The 19,995-nt window shown below is 45.1% G+C and overlaps 1 protein-coding gene across 2 annotated transcripts in view; it reads left to right on the plus strand.

Annotated features, from left to right (window-relative positions):
- Positions 1 to 19,995, plus strand: part of ATAD2B (ATPase family AAA domain containing 2B) — a 138,734-nt gene that overhangs the window by 14,949 nt on the left and 103,790 nt on the right. For both annotated transcript variants that reach the window (XM_014601590.3, XM_019481442.2), the window contains exon 2: positions 12,428 to 12,582. In XM_014601590.3, the coding sequence (XP_014457076.1) occupies positions 12,428 to 12,582 (155 nt within the window). The remainder of the gene's footprint in view (positions 1 to 12,427; positions 12,583 to 19,995) is intronic.

Consider the following 19,995-nt stretch of genomic DNA (forward strand, 5'->3'; position numbering starts at 1 on the left):
CAGATGGCTGGACAGGGGGCACACGTGGCAGTAGTGCCACACAGAGGCCAACCCTGCAACCACAGCCTAGTGGCAGCTGGCCCAGAGGGGCATCTGCCTCTACTGGCTGTGCAGTCCCCATCCGGGTCTGGCAGGTGGCAGCAGGTCACAGCCAGGCAGCAGCCCTGACTGCCAGCCTGCTGCAGTGGGTAGAGGGTGCAGGGAACTCTCAGGGCTGCGTCGGCAGTCCATCTGGTACAGCGGGTAGTGTCCCCAGGTACCAATTGGCTGGGCCCCAGAAGCTCCTGAGAACTAGTAGCCCTGAGCTACTTGCCAGGGCAGCTTTTTATACTGCTGGGGACAGCACAGGTGCTGGGCCTGGGCTCTAGCTCCCCCTGGCTGTGGATCCAGGAGGAGCCAGGCAGGGTTAAAAAGCTTCACTGCTTCTGTTTGAGCTGCTGCAAGCACACGTGCTTGCATGTGTGGACGTGTCCACTATGTACATCCACATCCCTAGAAAAATTATAAATTAAACCCAAAACAGTAAGAGTAGTTTGAACTGTGACTAATAGAAAGAATTAAATATTACCATCCTTCTTTTGTAGCATTTGAAATTTGTGGTAGGGAAGTGGGCAGATGTTGATGGGTTTAAAAAAAAATTATTTTTTTAATGAAAAGAATGAAAAATTGTAGATGTGACTTTCTAGAAAGCAGCGCAGTTGGAAATCATTAACTCTTTTCCCCCCCCCAAAAAACAAACAAACAAAAAACAAACCAAACAAACCAAAACTGTCCAGTAAGCTCTTTGCAAATAGAGCATATTTTAGTAGTTTGGTTGAAATGCCTTCATAAGTCAGGCACAAAAAAAAAATGCTAACTGTGTGTTTAAGGGCAAGTAAAGAGCAGTAGGTTTAATTACTGTACTGGGATCTTTGTTTAGTACTCTTGTGCTTTTATTTACAGAAATACAACCTTCATTTTGATATGAAGTTAATGTATACCTTTTTTGGTTTGATAGTAAAAATGCTCTTCAAATAAACCTCTCAGCATGTGTTTTACTTAATTTAGTAGACAATCTCCTCCCACCCAAGGGGAAAAGCAATGTATGTTTTCTTCTAAATAGTGAAAACTGCAACAACTTGGCCTGGAGTGGTGGGGGGGAGGGGGATTTTTTTTTTTAGCAAGCCATATGTCTTTGTTTTCTTTCCAACTTGTTACACTCATCTTCAATAGTAAGTAATTGAGTTAATCTTTGCACGCTTGCCTTGTTAGTCACAAGATACATTTCACAGTAAGATTGAAGAAGGAGGTAGATACTAGTACCAGATATTGTAAATTTCTTGAAAATATGGATCTTACTGTGATGTTACTGTCTAAGAATACATTGCATTTTGAGGAGAGTGAGAAAGAGAAAATTACTTTTGGGTATTAATAGGAAGAACAGATTTATTGTTTACATTCATTGGTTACATTTAATTAATACAGGAGTAAAATTTTGAGAAGTTAGTGTTTGTCCAGCAAAGCAGAAGAAGACAGCAGTAACTAAAATAATTGGTAGACCTTTAAAATAGGCAACTGAGCTGGGTCAATTGGTTATTACATTTCAATTTTAAATTAATTTTGTGTTATGAAGATGGACAGTTGTACAAAAGGGCAGAATGATTAGAGATGTTGAAAGGAACAAAATGCTACAGTCAGAGTTCTACAGTGTTTAGTTTGTTTAAAAAAAAAAAAGCACCATAATAATTGTTCTCAACGGGAATGGTAACAGGTTAAAGATAAGAGAAGGAATGTGGCATAGTATTTTATAAAATAGATAAGGAGACAGAAATGTAGTCTAACCCAGTTTACCCACTGATCTAGATTCTAGTGTAGCTGAACTGGTGACAGTATTATTGGGAATCTTCTTCTGAAATTCCCAATGTGTAGGTATGGCCTAATTGCAAGAGTTTGTTCATTCCAAAATTGGATTGATTTGCATGACCCCTTTATAAGATTGTGTTGCTCTGCGGGCTGCAGTGCTCCATCCCTGATTTTGTGAGCAGTTGAACTGCTTTTTGTCTTGATTAGTGTTGTCAAGGTTTGTTTTCATTTGTGACTTCATTATCTATGTTAATGAGGATCTTTAAATTTATAATCCTTTGTATTTACTAGAAACTAGTTGATTTTTCATGTCTAGATATAGATTGTATTGTCAGGGTGAATTTTGTGGTTGTAGTGCAGTCTAGGTAAAATGGAAGATGAGTGGGGGAGCAACCAGAAAAAAAAATGTTCAGGGCAGCACCTATGTCCATGTTTGAGGGAGCCACCTACCTGCCCTTTATTACCAAGCTTAATCAGTAAAGGTATGGGATTATTGGTTTGCTACCAGATGGCCATATACCAAATGTAGTCTTCAGAGCTTTATTCATTTTTTCTTGGTTAGGAGGGTTGTACCTTTCTTATTATCAAGAGTCCTTTAATGTTTAATCTTGTCAATAAGTGCTAGGACAGTGGTTCTCAATCTTTTTAGACTCAAGGCACCCCTCAAAATGCCAGCTCTTAGCTTTTACTCATTTTTTGACTATGGAAAAATAATTATTTCTTTTGTTGCAAAGAACTCAGACTACAACATGTCAGAATGTTTTTAACACTGGATTCCTATTTGGAATCTCTGGGTTTATCTTGTGAATCGTAGTTGCACACATCAGAGTACTAACATTACATGCCACTCTTGAAAGGATCTCAAGACACCCTGGTTGAGAATCACAGTGTTAGTGGCTGGCTTTCTGTGCTTTAACTTGACAGCTGATAGGCTAGAATGCTCTAACTATGCACGTTTATAAAAATAGTGCAAGTTCAGCTTTCTTTCATTTTCTTCCTCCCTTATACAAAAACAGCAATAATACATTATAAACCTGGAGACCTGTTTTCACTCAGATTCTTTGCTACCGTTACTTTATTGCCTTCAGTGGTGTTATATTAGCTGAGAGTTTGGACCATCATCTCTACAAGGATCTGTTTGCTGGGACTTAGCTCCTGAGCTTGAGATGATCAGTGGTCCTGATCTGTCAAGTTTCATTTTACTCTTGAGTACAGTAGTAAAGAGCAAAACTTTTATGGCTCCTTTTATCTGGAGTGGTCATGCTATTCTCTGATTTTTAGTTAGTTCCTTACTTTCAGTTAATAAAGGGGCTATCGGCAAAGGCCCATATGTCTGTGAACCAACACTGTTGCAGCAGATGTGGATCATAGTAAAGATCACTGGACTCTTCCTTCCAGTAGAGCTGTACAACAATTTTTAACCTCAGGTGCATCCAGATTCTTTAGTTTGTTTTCTTCGTGTTTCAGTGCTTATATTTTCTCCATGGCCTGACACTTGCCTTGGCATTTTAAACAATAGCTCTTGGTCCCGGTACTGTACGACTTCTGTACTATTTCAACCAATGCGTTGGTACTACCACAGTATTTTAGCTGGTATTGTGTGCATTCTGGTGACAGCTCTGTTACTATTGCATGGTCCAGCTTGCTTCAATACCTAAGTTTCCACGGGTAGCTGTAAGGCTGTTCAGTTCACCAGTTCCTACTATTTTCAGTGCTGAGTTTTTCAGTTTTGCATTTTAATGTTTATATCTATGCTTGGTGCTTTGTTGGCCCAGCACTCTTTCCTGCTCTGTCCAACAAGGAATCTAGAATACTTGGAATTCAGTTTACTTTGATGGAGCTTGGTTACGTTCAAGGGAGTGACTGTAGATTCTGGACTATGAATTAAATGGAGATTTTTGTACTCTTTGAGGGCCCCTTGATCTTGGAATTAATCTTTTTCTTTGTCCCACCTCACTCAGATTAGTTATCCTTGTGTCTCTCCATCTTTCTTTTCTAGCAGGCTCGCAGAGTAGCATAGGTCTGTGTATGGAAGGCCTAATGCTAATCAGTGGTCTAGATAGGATTTGATTCAGTAGAGGGTTTTTGTGGGGGCATCTACTACTTGGAAAATTAAACTCAAATTTTATATTGAAAAGTTTAAATTTTCTCTGTGGAAATCAAAGTAAATTCCACATTCTTTCAAGTTGAGGAAAGGTCTCTAGATCGTTTGTACCAAAGAGAGTTTGGGCTTTGCTGGCACTTGTTTGGATTAAGCTTCAGTGTCTCAAAGTCAAGTTGCACACATCTCACCAAATTATTTGCATAGACTCCAGTTTAAACGGGCAGAAGGTTGATATGTGGATAGTTGCTGGGATTTTTTAAAGATTAATTTAAAACAGTTCAAGGAATAACAGTCTAGAAATAATAAAAGACCACCTCCAGATTATTGTAGCCTATGTTAAATTAAAAAAACCCTTTTCATAGTTGTGTGTTGTTTTGTTCACTTCAGCATGATACTGACTCCCCTTAGGCAGCATTGCAGTATTTTCTTTTACTACTTTGGCCAGTTTTAAAACCAGTTTTGCAGCTTACCTTGAAACACTCCTCTGCTACACAGCGTAACTCTTGATATTTTTAAAAAGGAAGTGTTTAAGATCAACTTGCCTGAGGTATCTGCTTTAAGTGAAAGCAGAGAAGACACCCTTGGTATGTCTTCTGTGTACAGATGTGGATTATAATTAGTGCATTGTTGCAGTTATGTAAATGTGTAATATGTTTAAGGTGTAGAATTTGTTGAAGAACTTAGTGGGCCATGGATGTTTTAATTTTATGCCAGGTGTGTCCAACTAATTCTGAGTCCTGGGCTGGATCTAGACTTCGGGACTCTTTCTGGGCCAGATTTGTGGGATTGGAATCTGTGGTGGGTTTGGGACCTTTACTGGTGTCAGTCCACGGCCAGTGATGGCAGAACCATGTCTAGCAGACCTCAGAGGCTCTCTGTTCTGTAGCAGGTCACAGTCCTCTGTAGCCATGGCCTCAATTTCCAGTAGCCTTACAGAGGCTCCACAGGCCAGATCCAGCCCTTGGGTCATATGTTTGACACTTCTGCTTTTTACCATGCTTGGCTATTTAATGTTTGGGAAGCTCTAGTACTGATTTCTGAAGTTTAAAATAATTTTGCTATAAAAATCTCTTCATGTTAATTTTCTAAGATTGCATTCTCCAGTGTTGGATATATTATGCATACTTAACATTTTAATGAGTTATTTCTGCAAAATAATTTAAGTTGTTTATTTAGTTATTTCTGAAAAATAACTCATTCTTCTTACTTCGAGTAAGGAGTATTTTCATTCAGTTTTAGGCTAGTTAGTATTGGACCTCTTTAGTGTGTTTTAACAACCCTTACAGCAGTAGGACCAGTTGCTCATTAGATGCCCTTGTACAGCCCATGGCTATCACCTGTATCAGCTGTTTTGTGAATATCATCACAGAGTTTCACCCAAAAATCTTGGGTGCACCTCCTAGCCTCCTTTTGCATTTCTTTTTGAGCCTTTCTCAAATTTTCCAGGATTATGATGTTGGGAGATTTCTTATAGATGGTTCATAGATTTCATAAACATTAGGGCTGGAAGAGATCTCAGAAGATCATCGAGTCCAGCCCCCTGCCCCGGGGGCAGGAAGTCAACTGGGGTCAAAGTATCCCAGCAAGATAAATGTTCAAATATCTCTTAAAGGAGTCCAGAGTAGGTGGTTGCAGCACCTCTGGAGGCAGTCTGTTCCAAGCCTTGGGGGCTCGGACAGTAAAGAAGTTCTTCCTTATGTCTAGCCTGAAATGGTCTTGGAGGAGTTTGTCACTGTTTGACCTTGTCATCCCTGGGGACACTCTGGTGAACAGGCGTTCCCCCAGATCCTGATGTACACCCCTTATATACTTATAGGCAGCCACCAGGTCCTCCCTGAGCCTGCGCTTTTCCAGGCTGAAGAGTCCCATGGCTCTCAGCCTCTCATCACGAGGCCTGGTCTCTTGCCCTCTTATCATGTGTGTGGCTCTCCTCTAGACTCTCTCAAGCTTCTCCACACCCCTTTTTAAATCGTGGTGCCCAGAGACAGATGTAGTACTTGAGTTGCAGCCTGACCAAGGCCGAGTACAGCGGGAGGATGACATCCTGGGATTTGCTTGAGAAGTGTCTATGGATACAAGCCAGAGTTTTGCTTGCTTTACCAGCTGGTTAGCCAGTCCTTTTGTTCTCACCCAGTGGTAGAAGAGTTTCAGAATGCTTTTCAAACCTGTTGGCACTTTCCTTGCATTTTTCCTCCAACGCTGCTACAGCAGCATTGTAACCCTACCCCCAAAAAAGAAAAGTGTGTTTTTAAGTTTTCCAAAGCTTCAGTGGCTGAGTTGTTAGGTAGACTTGCTTTCACAACTTCTTCATTGAATAGTCTGCATCTTTCTACGCCTTTGGTTTGCCTGACGTCTGTCTTGGGGCAAGTGGAACTTTCGCCACAGTGGATCTTTTAGGCATTGATTCTGACTTTACAGCAGACTAAGGCATGGTGAGTGTCACTGTGAATAGGACCTTGTGTGCAGGATTTCATTCAGTGGTTGTACTTAGTCAGTACTAGATTTGACCGGTGTCAGTGACCTGATCTTAGATGTTTCCATAATGTCTTTCTTGGGATTTTTCCCAACAAAATGGGTGTTGGTAACATAAATTTTGACTTCATGGAGTTCTAATACATGCTGGGCCATTTTTATTCATATTACCAATTCTTCGTTTGCCCAGAATATCATTCCAGTTCTCAAAATTACATCCAACTCCTGCATTGAAGTTGCAGAGTATTATGATGGTCTTACTTTTGTGAGTTTTCTCAATCTCTTCCTCAAGTTGTTAGTAGAATACGTTCTTGTCTTTGTTGTTAGCGTGAAAGTTAGGAAACTATTGTGTACACACCTTGAGTGTCATGAATTGAATAGATACAGGAATGGGACTTTCACAAGAAGACAACAAGCTGTTTCTAATAGCAAAACCTGCTCTCCTTTTCCTGGAATCATTCATTTGGTCCAGTCAAGAAGAAAACAGCTCTGTTGAAAGACTTAAATGGAAGTGTCATTCCTTATTAACCCCCCCCCCAAATTGAGTGTTAGATTGAACACTATGGCACTTTATACGCCAGGGAGACTGAAATCAAACCCTGAGAGTTCGAAGGACTACCACAGTTCAAAGTTATCATGGATTTGGACAAAGACTACATTAGAAGACTTGCAGAAAGCCATTAAATTGACTCCTGAGAACAAGGCGTCTGGCAACGACTGCTTACCTGCTAAAGTCTACAAATGTGCCAACAATGAATTACTTTGAAAGCCCCATGAAGTTATACTTCTCCGTTGGAAAGAGGAAGTGGTACTGCAAGATTTCAAAGACGCTCAGTTTGTACAATTATATAAAAACAAGGGGGCTAGAAACAGCTGTGAGAATCACAGAGGTATCTATACCTGTTGGACATCGTTGAAAAAGTTGTCACTTGCATTATGCCCCCTAGGCTTCAGTCTCTAGGTGAAACAATCTATCCTGAAAGTCAGTGCAGTTTTCCCTCGCTCGGATGCTCCACTGTTGATACATTTTCGGCTAAGCAGCTGCAAGAGAAGTGTAGATGAACACGAATACCATTGAACATAACCTTCATCGATCTCATGAAGACCTTCAATATGGTTAACATAACGCGTCTCTTACTGTTCTGAAGAAACTGTGTTGTCCTCCCCAAACTGTTGAACATCGTTCACTCATTACATCAAGTTATGAAGGCAACTGTAGTGGATGAAAACAAAGAATCAAATGCCTTTGACCTCAGCAATGGGTAAGAACCTACCTAAATCACAGCAGAAGTTCACGGTGCAGTGGTGCCTTTAATCTTGCTCTTTTTGCTGTGTACTCCTGTCCTCTCTCTACTCTCCCCCCAGCTGAGTGTCAGAGGTGCAAAAAGTGTGGCATTACTTGCCTCTTGGCCATTCAGCAGCAGGGGGAGGGTGCAGCGAAAAGTAAGATAAAAGGCATCATTGCGCTGCGAATTTCCACCGTGATTTAGGTAGGTCCCTAATAATGCGGTGAAACAGTGGTGTGTCTTAGCCCCTATGCTTTTTAATATCTACTTTTTATTCCTGCTTCTTCATGCAGTTCAGGACAGCAATGATGGTATTTATCTTTGAATCAGACTAGATGCAGGCTTGTTCAACATGGCAAGTTTTAGAGCAAACAAACGAGGTGGAAGAGCTGGTTCTGAGAGATTTCCTGTTTGCGGATGTGATCTTGGTTGCTCCCAGGGAATTTTCCCAGCAAAGTCTCTTGCAGGCTGCAGATTTTCGGACTCAAGCAAGAGCTTTGGGTTGACAGTCAGAAGAAGATGGTGATCATATGCCAAGGGGTGGAAGAATCAATACCTAACATCACTCTGGAGGGTAAATCTCTTGATGTCCTTGATGGCTTTTGCTACTTGGGTCTGCAATCAGCAGGAATCTTGACCTTTAGACTGAACTGACTAATAGAACAAAAACAACAGTTAAGAATGGTGTGCTGTTACAGAAACACGCATGGAATTAACAACACACTGCCATTAAGGTGAGTAACAGGAGTTATTTGCTCTTCATTTGCACCTGCCTACCAGGGTTCTTCCCCTCCTCCCCAATACCTGAGAGAGCACAGTGTGTTTTAAGTCATCTTATCCTTGAGTATATTAGCAGTTTGTCATTCCAAGCAAGGCATAAAAACAAGAAGATGAATTGGAGATGCATCATCAGCTTTTATGGAAATAAAATTACATTTTGTGCCTGATGGCCCTGGTATCTAGGATATTGGTTGTCCTGTTGTTGCAATATGGCATGTCTAGTGTATCCATGTTCTGATGACAGCTGCTCTGAGCCAAAAGATGTGATCTACTCTATCCTACCTTTTATTATTATTTTCTTTCTACAGTGGCAGAATTTCTGGGGTTATTTATGCTGCCAGTTGCAGATCTCTGGAATTGTCTCATTGTTTTCTTTAAGCTTCTGTTGTTTTGGCTAGTTCCAGTATGGACAATGAAAAAGGTCTCTCCTGCAGTCCTTATGAATGCTTCCCGAGAGCGTGGAGACTAAAGTAATTCGTGTGCTCGTAAATCAGATTAAAGATAATATGTGTTATAGAAGTGCAGCACCCTGGTGATGCTAACCTGTTGTTTGATGATTTGAGTTTCTCCAAAGAGGAAGAAAAAGAATAGCATGCAGATATTTAAATGCTGTTCTTTGTGGGGTATTATTATTATTTTGAACCTAACTGTTGAATGACACTTGTACAGTTCATATAGGTTGCCATGCCATATGTCTTCCTTTATGATATAGAATTGCCCTTCAGGAAAATGGTTTGATTACTGTGTGTTTTATCAACAAAGGACCTACTTTTTCTGGAGTTTCCCTGGCCCCCTGTGGACTGCCCACTCACGATGAGCTGTGGTGGCTGCGACGGTGGCCAGGCAGAAGCTGCTGCTGGGTATGGGGGAAAAATGGCCACCTTTCCCTCGCCACTGCCAGGCCCTTGTTCCAGCTGCTTGGAGCCCATGCCCAGGCTTCCCTGAGGCTACTCTCCACTCCCAAAGCTGCCCCATTTGGCATCCCGGAGGTGGCAGTGATGGCTGCAGAGAGGAACCACAGGGCAGCCCTGGTGCAGGCTCCAGGAGGTTGTTGCAAGAAGGGCCTGGCAGTGGCAACAGGGAGGAGCTGCTTTTCCCCTGTGCCAGGCACCGGCTTCTTCCCTGCCACTGCTGCTCATTGTGGGCGGGCAGTCTGGAGCAGGTGTGGGGCAGCCCAGGGTCAAGGCTGTGTCCATGGGTCCTGGTTGGTTCGGAGCTGGTCTGCTCTGGTCGGGGCGGACTGGGCCTAGTCTGAGGCTGTGTGCATGGGTCCCTGCCAGTACCACGGGGCTGGGGCCAGTGGCAGTGATAGGCAGAAGGAGCCGCTGCTGCTTGGGCAGTCCACCTGCAGAGCCGCCCCCGCCTTACTCCGTGCCCTGGGGTGCTAGGACATGTCATGGGCCATACAGCACGAGGCAGGACCAAGGGACCCATTGTGGGCTGGACAAAGTCCCTCTGCAGGCCAGATACAGCCCATGGGCCCTATCTAGCCCACCCCTAGCTGAGGTCCATCCTCTTTGTAATGGCCCTTCAGATAGTTAAAGGCTGCTATCAAATTCTCTTTCTTTTCTTCTACAGACTAAATAAGCCCAGTTCCTTCAGCCTCTCCTCCTAAATCATGTCCCTCAGTTCCCTAACCATTTTCATTGCCCTCTTCTGGATTCTCTCCTTTTTGTAGCATGGGGCCCAAAACTGGACACAGGACTCCAGGAGTGGCCTCACCAGTGCCAGGTATTGTGGTAGTGTCTATTGAAAATCTCAAAGACAGGGTTGTTATACTTGAACTTCTGTTCTCCCAGTTCCATGGATGAGAAAGCTGTAACTTTTTTCAGTTCTACAGCTAAACATTATTACACATGTAATAAGGAGAATAACTTCTTTATCTCTTGCAAACAATCAATCTTCTGGATCATGGTGTATGCACAAGAGGTCTGTGTAACCAGCACACCAGGACCTTCACTGTGTATGCCTAGGCAGGAGTATGGAGGAGGGGAGGCTGTCCTGGACCTACGATCCCCCTTTTAGACCATCAAGGCAGAGTCCAAAGGCCATACCGAGTCTAGACACTCAGTGCGTCGAAGGTTGTAGCTTCTGCCAGAAAGCAACAGATCAGAGCTGCTGCGACTGCCTAATGCCTCGGCAAGGGTGCTTATCTGTCAGGGTGATGTCCCTTAGCCTTTCTCCAACCAAAGAGTACCCACAAGGCAGTTGGGCTAGGGTTTTGAGGCACCCTATACTTGCCTAACGCTAGAGGTTGCAATATTATGGTATTTTATAGGAGCTACCCTGCCACTGGTAGCCCTACCATGTTGCCACCAGGCCCTCCAGTTAGCTGCAGTTTAAGATCATATCCTGAACTGAACCAATTCATATTTATTATATGATAATTAGGAGGAGTCCTGAAATCTGGAAGAAGGAAAATATTGATGTTCTCTGTATAAATATCAGTTGTCTTATTAAACAGAACAAAAGGATGGTTTTGTGATTGGGACCTTAATCTAGTATTTTGCATAATAGAGTCAAGTTTCTGCACTGCTTTAGAGTACCCCCATGGCTTTGGGCAGGTCATTTAATATCTGTTTGCTGTAGTTCCCTATTTGTAAAATGAGAATAACAGTCCTGCCATAGTTCTTGAATGTGTTGAGAGGATAAAGGTTTTGAAGTACTCGGAGATTATGAGAAATCTTTTGTACTTGTCACTTACGTTGTGGTCACTTGCTCTCTCTTGGCCTCTCTCTAGTTCACATTTTCCTCATGGAACAATGAGATTACCAACAGTTTTCTGTGTACTCTGGTAGTATGCAATAATAGCCTTTTGACAGTTTTTGAAAACTAAGCAGTGGGTATCAGAAGATGTAAAGTAGGAAGACTTTTTCAAAATATATATAGATTGCAGTAGCTGTACATTTTTTAATAGAACATGCAAAACCAAAAATTGCTCACACTCTCTGGTAATGACTGCTTTGGATGCTTGCTATTTCTTTTTTTAAAAAACTTCAATAGCATGGTGAAGAAATGGTGTACAAATACAGCAAAGGCAGTAGAATTATTCATGGTCTATGAGTAGGATGGGGTAAGGAGAACTTCAGAATTGGTTCAGAGGCATCATGAAGAGGCATAGTTAAATAAATTAAAAAAAAAAAGTTTTGAGCTCATCGGGTCCTGTATTATCGGTGAGTTAACCTTCAGTGTGTCTGCATTTATCAAACATCAAAGTTAATTTAGATTAGACGATGGGAAAATTGTCTACATTCAAACTGTAAGGACATAATATATTTCCTAAGAAAGTTATGGTATTTCCATTACTGAAGGTTGTAGACAGGTCTCTGTCAGGAATGTTTTAGGTTCCTGCCTTTGGATAGAGGATGGACTAGAGCAAGGCTGCTTGTCCCCTGACCCGCAGGCCAAATAAGGCCCACTGAGCCGTGGCATCTGGCTCGCGGGGCTCTCCATGGGTTGGGAAATTTGGTGGTGGGGAAACAGTGGCAATTAATACTACCATCCCTCCCCTGCTGCCAACTTCCCATGCCCTGCACCTCCTTCCCACTGCACAGCTGGATTGGGGCTGGGCCATACTCCCTTTCCACATGTGGCCGGAAAAGGGTCTGGCCATGCATTCTCCCCCTGTGGCTGGATTGGCCCTCTGTCTCCCTCTGGGTGGCTGGATTGGCCTTGCAGCACGCACTGGATTGGGCCTACCAGGGGGAATCCAGCCAGTGGATGGACCAGTCACTGTCCATCCAGCCTGTGTAACAAAAAGGTTGAGCATCACTGGACTAGAGGTCAAGGTCTTTTCCATTACTGTTTTCTATGAGTTTATGAAAGTACTGCTATACTGGTATGAATTGGGTTTCATTTTCTTAGGTGTGTAGTAGGTCTTTATGTTCTATAGGGAATTGCTAAAATGAACTGATCAAATGATCTGATGCTTTTTCTCTTTCAGAAAGATGAAGGTAGTGATGCTAGTTTGAGTGATAGCCACATATCCCCTCCTGCCAAACGTACCTCGAAACATGCTGATCCTGTGTGCAAAGACAAATCAAAATCACGCAGTACTGGGCAGCGAGAGGAATGGAGCATCTCAAGTGGACAGTCCAGGTAAGCTGTTGCACTGTCATTAGGTACTCAAAAGTTTGAAATGCCCTGTTCTCAGGGTATTCTGCCCTGCTCTTGCCTTCAGACCTCTCTGTCTCTTTGCAAAGCCCCTTCTTGAGCTGCCAGACCCCTTGGTCTCCTTCTCTACCCCGCTCAAGTTGTCTTCAGACCTCTTGGGCTTCCTCCTGGCCCTTCTCCAGGCTGTCAGCTTCTCTCTTAATTCCTTGTCGTAGATCCATTTTTGTTCTCCTTTTTCCCAGATGCGCTCTAGGCCCTTCAGCCCATCCGGTCCTGCACTCTGTTCCTGGCCCCTCACTGGACTGCTGGACCCCTCTGGTCTCACTGTGCTTGCTGGGCCTCACTATAAATCCTCAGGCCTCTCTTGCTGTCTCTCATGATCCAGGCCCTTGGACCTTGCATCCTGTCTGGTCTTGCATTCCATTCCCAGTCTCTCGCTGTACCCTCTTCGTCCCACTATACTCGCTGGGCCTCACTATGTGGCTCAGGCCTCTCTTGCTGGGCCTCGACCCATGCTGTCCCAGTCCTTCTTGGCCCCTCACTGGGCCTCTGGACTAACATAGTCCTGATCTTCCTGGCAAGTACTTTTCTGTCAGGGTGTACTCCTTTAGCCTTCCCCCTCTGTGGGGTCACCCAGAAAGCACAGTGGGAACTGAGATTTTCCAGCACCCCATCCTTGCCATTGGGTGACTTCCCTGATCAGACCTAGCCTTTCTTGCTGGCCCCTGGGTCAGTTGACTTTCCAATTAGGCCTGACCCCACCTGCGGGTGGCTCAGCAGATTGCCTGGCTTCTTAATTCAGGTATGCCAGGTGCCCTGCCACACAATGACTGCAACAAAAAATGACCTGTTTGTTTTCCTAAAGTAAGCCAACCCACTTGTGTTTGGCTTGAAAATGCTCACTTAGAAGTTGAAACCATGTTCTTCTGAGACATTTTTTTTAGCCTAAGATTTAAGGAAAGGTCTATTTTTTCCATGAATCCTGTGATTTTTAGGTCCTTCCATCTGCCACCTTGATTCCTTCAGTTTAATGGGAAATGTTCTCCTTTTGGAATGTGGTAGGGCCAAACCCTACATTCATTGTTAATTTGTTCAAAATTATTCACTGACTTTATTGGAAGTTTTATGTACGTTTAGGAAGAAGAAACAGGTTCTAAGCTTAAATTAGGAAATTATTTTTTTTTTCCTTCCATTTGTGCAAGAACATTTTGCAGCTCCTTTTCAGTGTTGTTTTTCAGCTGTTCTCCATTTATTACACTACAGTTGGATGACGCAGGAGTTCAGTAGCCACACATCCCCTCCTGCCAAATGTACCTCATAACCTACTTGTTTTGTGTGCAAAGATGAATCAAAATCACCCAGTATTGGGAAATATAGAAACGGGCAAAAGTACTATGCCTTCCATATAGCCAAAACAAGTGAGTCATTTGTTTCCTTTTCTGACTCATTAATCCAATTTGAAGAAAGTTACCAGTGATTACAACATTCTTCAGATTGCACACAGGTAATTACCAGATTATGTAGACACCAGGCCCCCAAGAGCTTGAAGCAGTCCTGTCTGGGGCTGCTTTTTTGAGGATTTGCTATAATCTTGGTCCTTGTGACAGCAGCTACTTGTTCTGTAGGATTAAACATTCTTTCAGACGTGTATTGTTTTTAACTGCAGTAGGATCACAGGAAAGTAGGGCTGGAAAGGTCATCTAGTTCAGGCCCCTGCTTAAGGCAGGATCATCCCTGACTAAACCATCCCAGTCGGGTGTCTGTCCATCCTGCTCTTGAAAACCTCTGAAGATGGAGATCCTACAGCCACCCTGGGTAGCCTGTTCCAGTCCTTGACAACCCCCATAGTTAGAAAGCTTCTCATACACGCCAGTGTAAATTTCCCCTGCTGCAGCATGAAGCCATTGCTCCTAGTTCTGTCCCCTGCAGTATAGAGAAAAGCTCATCTTTATCCTCTCTGTAGTCACGCTTCAGGTATTTGAAGATTTTTATCAAAGCACCCCCTTCAGTCTTTTCTCCAAACTCAGTAACCCTTATTCTTTCAGGATTTCTTTATAAGTTTTGCCTCCTTGGCCTCTAATCATTTTTGTTCCTCTTTGCTGGATTCTCCAGTTAGCTACATACTTCTCCAACTGTGGGTCCAAAACTGGACACAGTACTTCAGGTGAGACTTCACCACTGCTCAGTAGAGTGGAAGAATCACTTTGCTTGATTTCCAAATGATACTCCAGTCTTCGATTCATGCCAAAACCAAGTTGCCTTTGGGATCCACCATGCAGCATGCATAGATATTCTGCCAAATTAGATTTACCCCTGTGGTGTTTAGTCTGTCTGTAGCTAGTGTGAAGCTGTTCATTTTCATGCATGTATATATTATAGTATTTGATATAAATGTACTTTTGTGGTTTCATGTTATAACTGGAAGAGAATCCAATAATTCAAGGGTGCTCAACCCCGAGCCTGTGAGCCAAATCCAGTTTACAGTGCTTTGTCATCTGTCTCATGGGGTAATCCAGGGTCTGGACCTTTTGGTCGGGGAGTGGTGGTACCACTCTTCTCTTGCCAGACTTCCTGACCCATGGAAAGCGTCAGGCCCTGCATGCTGGTTGGGGCACCTGATTCCAGTACACAGGGCCAGGTGAAAGTGGCACTGGGTCCCAGGGCCCAATCCTGGTTGGATGGGGGTGGTTCCAGGCCCCCGGGACCTAATCCCATTGCCTGGGGTAGGGAGAAGGTGGTGTCGGATCTCAGGGTTGGGCCTGGCTTGCAGATTGGCCTTTCTTCATGCATTCAACATGCAGAGCCAAAAGGTTGAGCACTGTTTAAGTAAGTTATTCAGAAAACACCGAGGAGACATCCAGGTGGCATGCATCTTTGGCCAGGCAGTGTGACTGTGATGGGTGTTCAAGAAATAATAGCCATTCTCATTCATAGCAGGTCATGTTTCCTTCTTGCATAGATTGAAACAATGACTTACTAAATGTGCCCAAAAGCTTTTGTTTGGCAAAGGGAGTGACATGCTTTCAGCCACTTCCACCTGGTAGAGAGGGAAAGCTCATCTGCTTAATATACATTCTCCCCAAAAACAAAAGAGATTTGGAAGGTATAAAAGTTTGTGCTCCAGTTGAGGGAGGTGTTCAGGAAATCCCTATAGAAGAGGGATGTTTCCTGGCCCCAGCTTCTAGGTGTTCCAGAATTTAGGGCTCAGATGTGACTGAGGGAGTCTGTAAGCTGACAGGATGCTAGATAAGAAAAGCCATCTGTAGGGAAATTGCTGATTAGCAGGGATTACTCTGAAGCTGTTTCTAGATAGAGAAGTAGGGTGACATCTTGTATTTCTGACCTTTTATTTTTCTCCTCTCTCTCTCTTTCTCAAACTATAGCTGCTTCTGCACATATGATTTATCTTTTGTGGAATAAAGCCTTTTTCCTGTTTTGCCCTACTGATTGTCTGTGGCAAGCATGATCACAAATTGATCTGTTACAGGCATTCCTGCAAGTAAGGAGTCTGCTTCCCTTTTTCTTTATTTGCAAACCCAGGATGATAACCCCAAAGAGTTGCAGAGCTTCCTTTGCTGGAGCTGCAAAGGTCTGGACTGGGGTGTGTATGAGAGACTAAGGTTGGTTAGGGGTCAGGAGTCATGCCAGGAGAAAGATCTAGTCTATCTACTAAAACATGCGGCAGAACAGAGGGGGGAGAAGCTTGTGCCGTGGGGTCATCCCAGCATCATAACAGCACAGGGTTTGTCACAACTTCTGTTCATAGATTCATAGATATTAGGGTCAGAAGGGACCTCAGCAGATCGAGTCTGACCCCCTGCCCCAGGCAGGTAAGAGCGCTGTTAAGATGACCTGGTATGATTTTTTTGCAGCAAGATGACTTTGTTAGGGCCCAATAAGCTCATATTCAGCTTACTGGGCCCCAGGTCCTTCTCTGCAGTACCGCTGCCTAGCCAGTCATTCCCCAGTCTCTATTTGTGTATGCAATTATTCTATCTCAAGTGCAGGACTTTGCACTTGTCCTTGTTGAATTTCACCTGATTGACTGTAGACCATTTTTCCAGTCCATTCAGGGTATTCTGGATCTTAACCCTGCCCCCCAGAATGCCCCCAACTCCACCCAACTTGGTGTTATCTGCAAAATTGCTAAGCGTGCACTCCATCCCATCATCTAAATCATTAATGAAGATACTAAACAGTACAGACCCAGGACAGACTCCTGGGGAACCCCATGGGAATACCTTTTCCCAGCTAGACACTGAGCCATTGACTAGGCTCCTTTTCCCCTCAGACTTGCCTCTCAGGGGGGTCCTTCCCACCAGTTTCCTGAGTTTGTTAAAGTCTCCTTTCCTGAAGTTCAGTGTCCATATTCTTCTGCTCTCGTTCCTTCCTTCCCTTAGGATCTTGAAGTCTTTCATTTTGTGGTCACTGCTACCCGAGTTACCTTCAACTCTCCTCAGTCAGATCCCCTCCCTGGTTTTTGAACAACAGGTCAAGAAGAGTTCCCTTCCTAGACAGCCTGTTTCCCATCTGTGTCAAACAAGTTACTCCCAGCACGCTCCAAGAATTTTCTAGACTGCTTGTGCAGTGCTGGGTTTCTCTCCCAGCAGATGTCCTGATAAATCCCTCAGGAGAAGCAGGTCCTTTGATTTGAAAGCTTCTGTCAGTTATTTAAAGAAGGCCGTCTCCACCTCCACCCTCACCTCCTGAGCCCTGAGGCGGCCTGTAGCAGACGCTCACCATGACATCCCACCTGCTCCTCTGACCTTTCACCCAGCGGCTTTCAACAAGCCTGCCTTCCGCTGCGTACTACACCTGAGAGCGCCCATACATCTCCTTTATGTACGTGTGTGTGTGTGTGTGTGTGTGTGTGTGTGTGTGTGTGTGTGTGTGTGTGTGTGTGTGTGTGTGTGTGTGTGTGTGTGTGTGTGTGTGTGTGTAATGGCAACACCTCCTCCTTTTTTCCCCTGCCTGTCCTTCCTGAGCAAGCTAACCCCCACCATGAGCATACTCCAGTCATGTGGATGATCTCATTACCTCTCTGTAATCCCAGTTACATCATAATTTTGAGTTTGGACAAGAACAGTGATTGTCAGTCTTTTTAGATGCAAGGCACCCTTGTCAGACTTGTGGCACCCCTTAATATCCCTGAATTGAGTGGCACGCTGTTTCAATAACTAATTTATTTACTAAAGTGTTTACCTCCTTGCAGAGGGGCCAGGCAGTGGGGACAGGGAAGTGGCCAGGCAGGGAGAACCCGAGGCTGCCTTTATCTGCTTGTTATATCACGCTTAGAGTGGGAGCCTTTTTCTGCTTATTTCTCACATCCTGCAGCACCCTTCAGAGAATCTCACAGCACCACGGGGTGCCCCACCACCCTGGTTGAGAATCTGCAATAGGATCTCCAGTTCTTCCTGGTCCCCATGCTTCTTGCATTAGTATAGAAACGCTTCGGGTCCAGTCTTCTTCCCGAGAACATTCCTAAGGCTTCTGTTATCTGCTTCCCCTTACTAAGTTTTTATCCACGTCCCCTGGCTCTTTACTTACCTGAGGTTTTTCTTAGTCATCTGCCAGTGAACCTAGTTTAAGGCCCTCTTCGCTAGGTTACTGAACCTGTATGTAAAGACACTCTTCCCTGTTTTCATGAGCTAGACCTTATCTCCTTACCCAGTAGCTCTTTTGCCCTGGAATACCACCCCATGGTAAAAGCAGCCAGAGTCCTGCTAGCAGCACCATCTAGGCAGCCATTTGTTGATCTGAAGGTTGCACCTTCTCCTAGACAGGCCTTTACACTTGACTGGAAGGATTGACGAGAACATGTATAAACAACAGGATTTCATTGTAAGACTACAACCCCCTGGGAAAGGTCACATTTTGAGTCTAAATTGATGTGAGGGGGAAAAGAAGGGTGGGGATAAACAAGGTAAGTGTTTAAACTGAGAATCATATGAATGTAGGGCAACCACTTTTTAAAATGCTTAGGTGGGATGCATCCTTCCCCCCAACTAGTGGCACAGCTGGAGCAGGACTGGGTCAGATGGAGGTTGCCCTTTGAGGGCTTGGGACTCCCCACCTTGCTTCCCTCCCCACCAGGAGCCCCATGCTGGCCACGTGCTCCCTGGCAGCAACCCGGGGGGGGGGGGGGAAGGGGCACAACTCGATGCCACTGCTACCCCCTCTCGTGCTGGGTGGGTATGGGGCACCTTGTCATAGTGGTGTGGGGGTTACCAGCCCCAAGCCCACAGTGGGCTGCTCATATGCACTCCTGCCCCATGCACAAATTTGGGAGGGAGGCACAAATTTGCCCCCCTGCAGGTGTGTGTGCAGTGGTGGGGAGCTGCCCCCACATGCCCTATGCCCCCATGATGAGCTTCCTATGGATCTACTCCATGAACCACCCTGGCTGGGCAGCACCCCCAGCCCCTGCCCCACTCTCTACCTCACCATGGAGGGGGCCTTGATTTGCACCCCCTTTTGGTCCCCCTGTGCCCCTTCCTCCCTCATAAACTTATGTTCAGGGAGCTGCTTTCCATGCTGCCTGGCAGTGTTCCCGGCCACATGCATCTGTGCAGGTGGGCGCATACACAGGCCGCCCCCTGCATCCTACTTCTGGCAGCCCCTTGCAGGCTGGAATGCCACCAGCCTGCAAGGGGAAACCTGTCGTTTCCTGTGGCTCCCTGCATGATGCTGTGAATCCAGAACAAATGCTGTCTCAGAGTGCAGCCCAGGACTGGGACTTGAGGTTTCCATTCCAGGACTGTCCCTCCCAATTAGGGGTGGGTGGTCACCCTTAGAGGTACACTGATACATCGGTCTGATACTGGACCGGCACCGATATAAAGAAAAATGTCTATATTGGAATTTGGCTGATAAATGGCCCATGCATGCATGCAGCTGCAGCGCAGCACATAGGCAGTGAGGAGCACAGCCAGCAGCATGGAGAGCTGTGTGCAGCTGTTAAGTTTGGTGTGGTGGAAGGAGAAGGGCTCAGGAGGGCAGATCAAGGCTCCCACGGTGAGGAGGAAGTTGGGCAGGGCCTGGGGCAGGCGCTGCCCACCCGGGGCAGAGGGGTGTGGGATGTAGCCATGGCTCGTCTGCGGGGCACGGGGAGGGGGGAGTTCCTGCCACTGTGCCGCTCGTCCAGGAGGGGATGGGGGGGGGTGCCCCTTGATCTGTGTGGGGCGGGCAGCGGCTATGGGATGGCTATGGCAATTTTTGGGGTGGCTGTAGCCCCCCCCCCCCCCCCGCAGCCCCCTGCCTGCGGCCAAGCCCCACACAGATCCAGGGGGCACATGCCCCCACTCTTCCCCCCCCCCCCTTGGGGTGCAATGCAGCAGCAAGAACTTTCCCTCTCCCCCATGCCTCCTGGACGTGCTGCAGCTCCATCCCACACCCTCT

The sequence above is a fragment of the Alligator mississippiensis genome, chromosome 1 (assembly GCF_030867095.1).
Source record: "Alligator mississippiensis isolate rAllMis1 chromosome 1, rAllMis1, whole genome shotgun sequence".
NCBI classification, from domain to species: domain Eukaryota; kingdom Metazoa; phylum Chordata; order Crocodylia; family Alligatoridae; genus Alligator; species Alligator mississippiensis.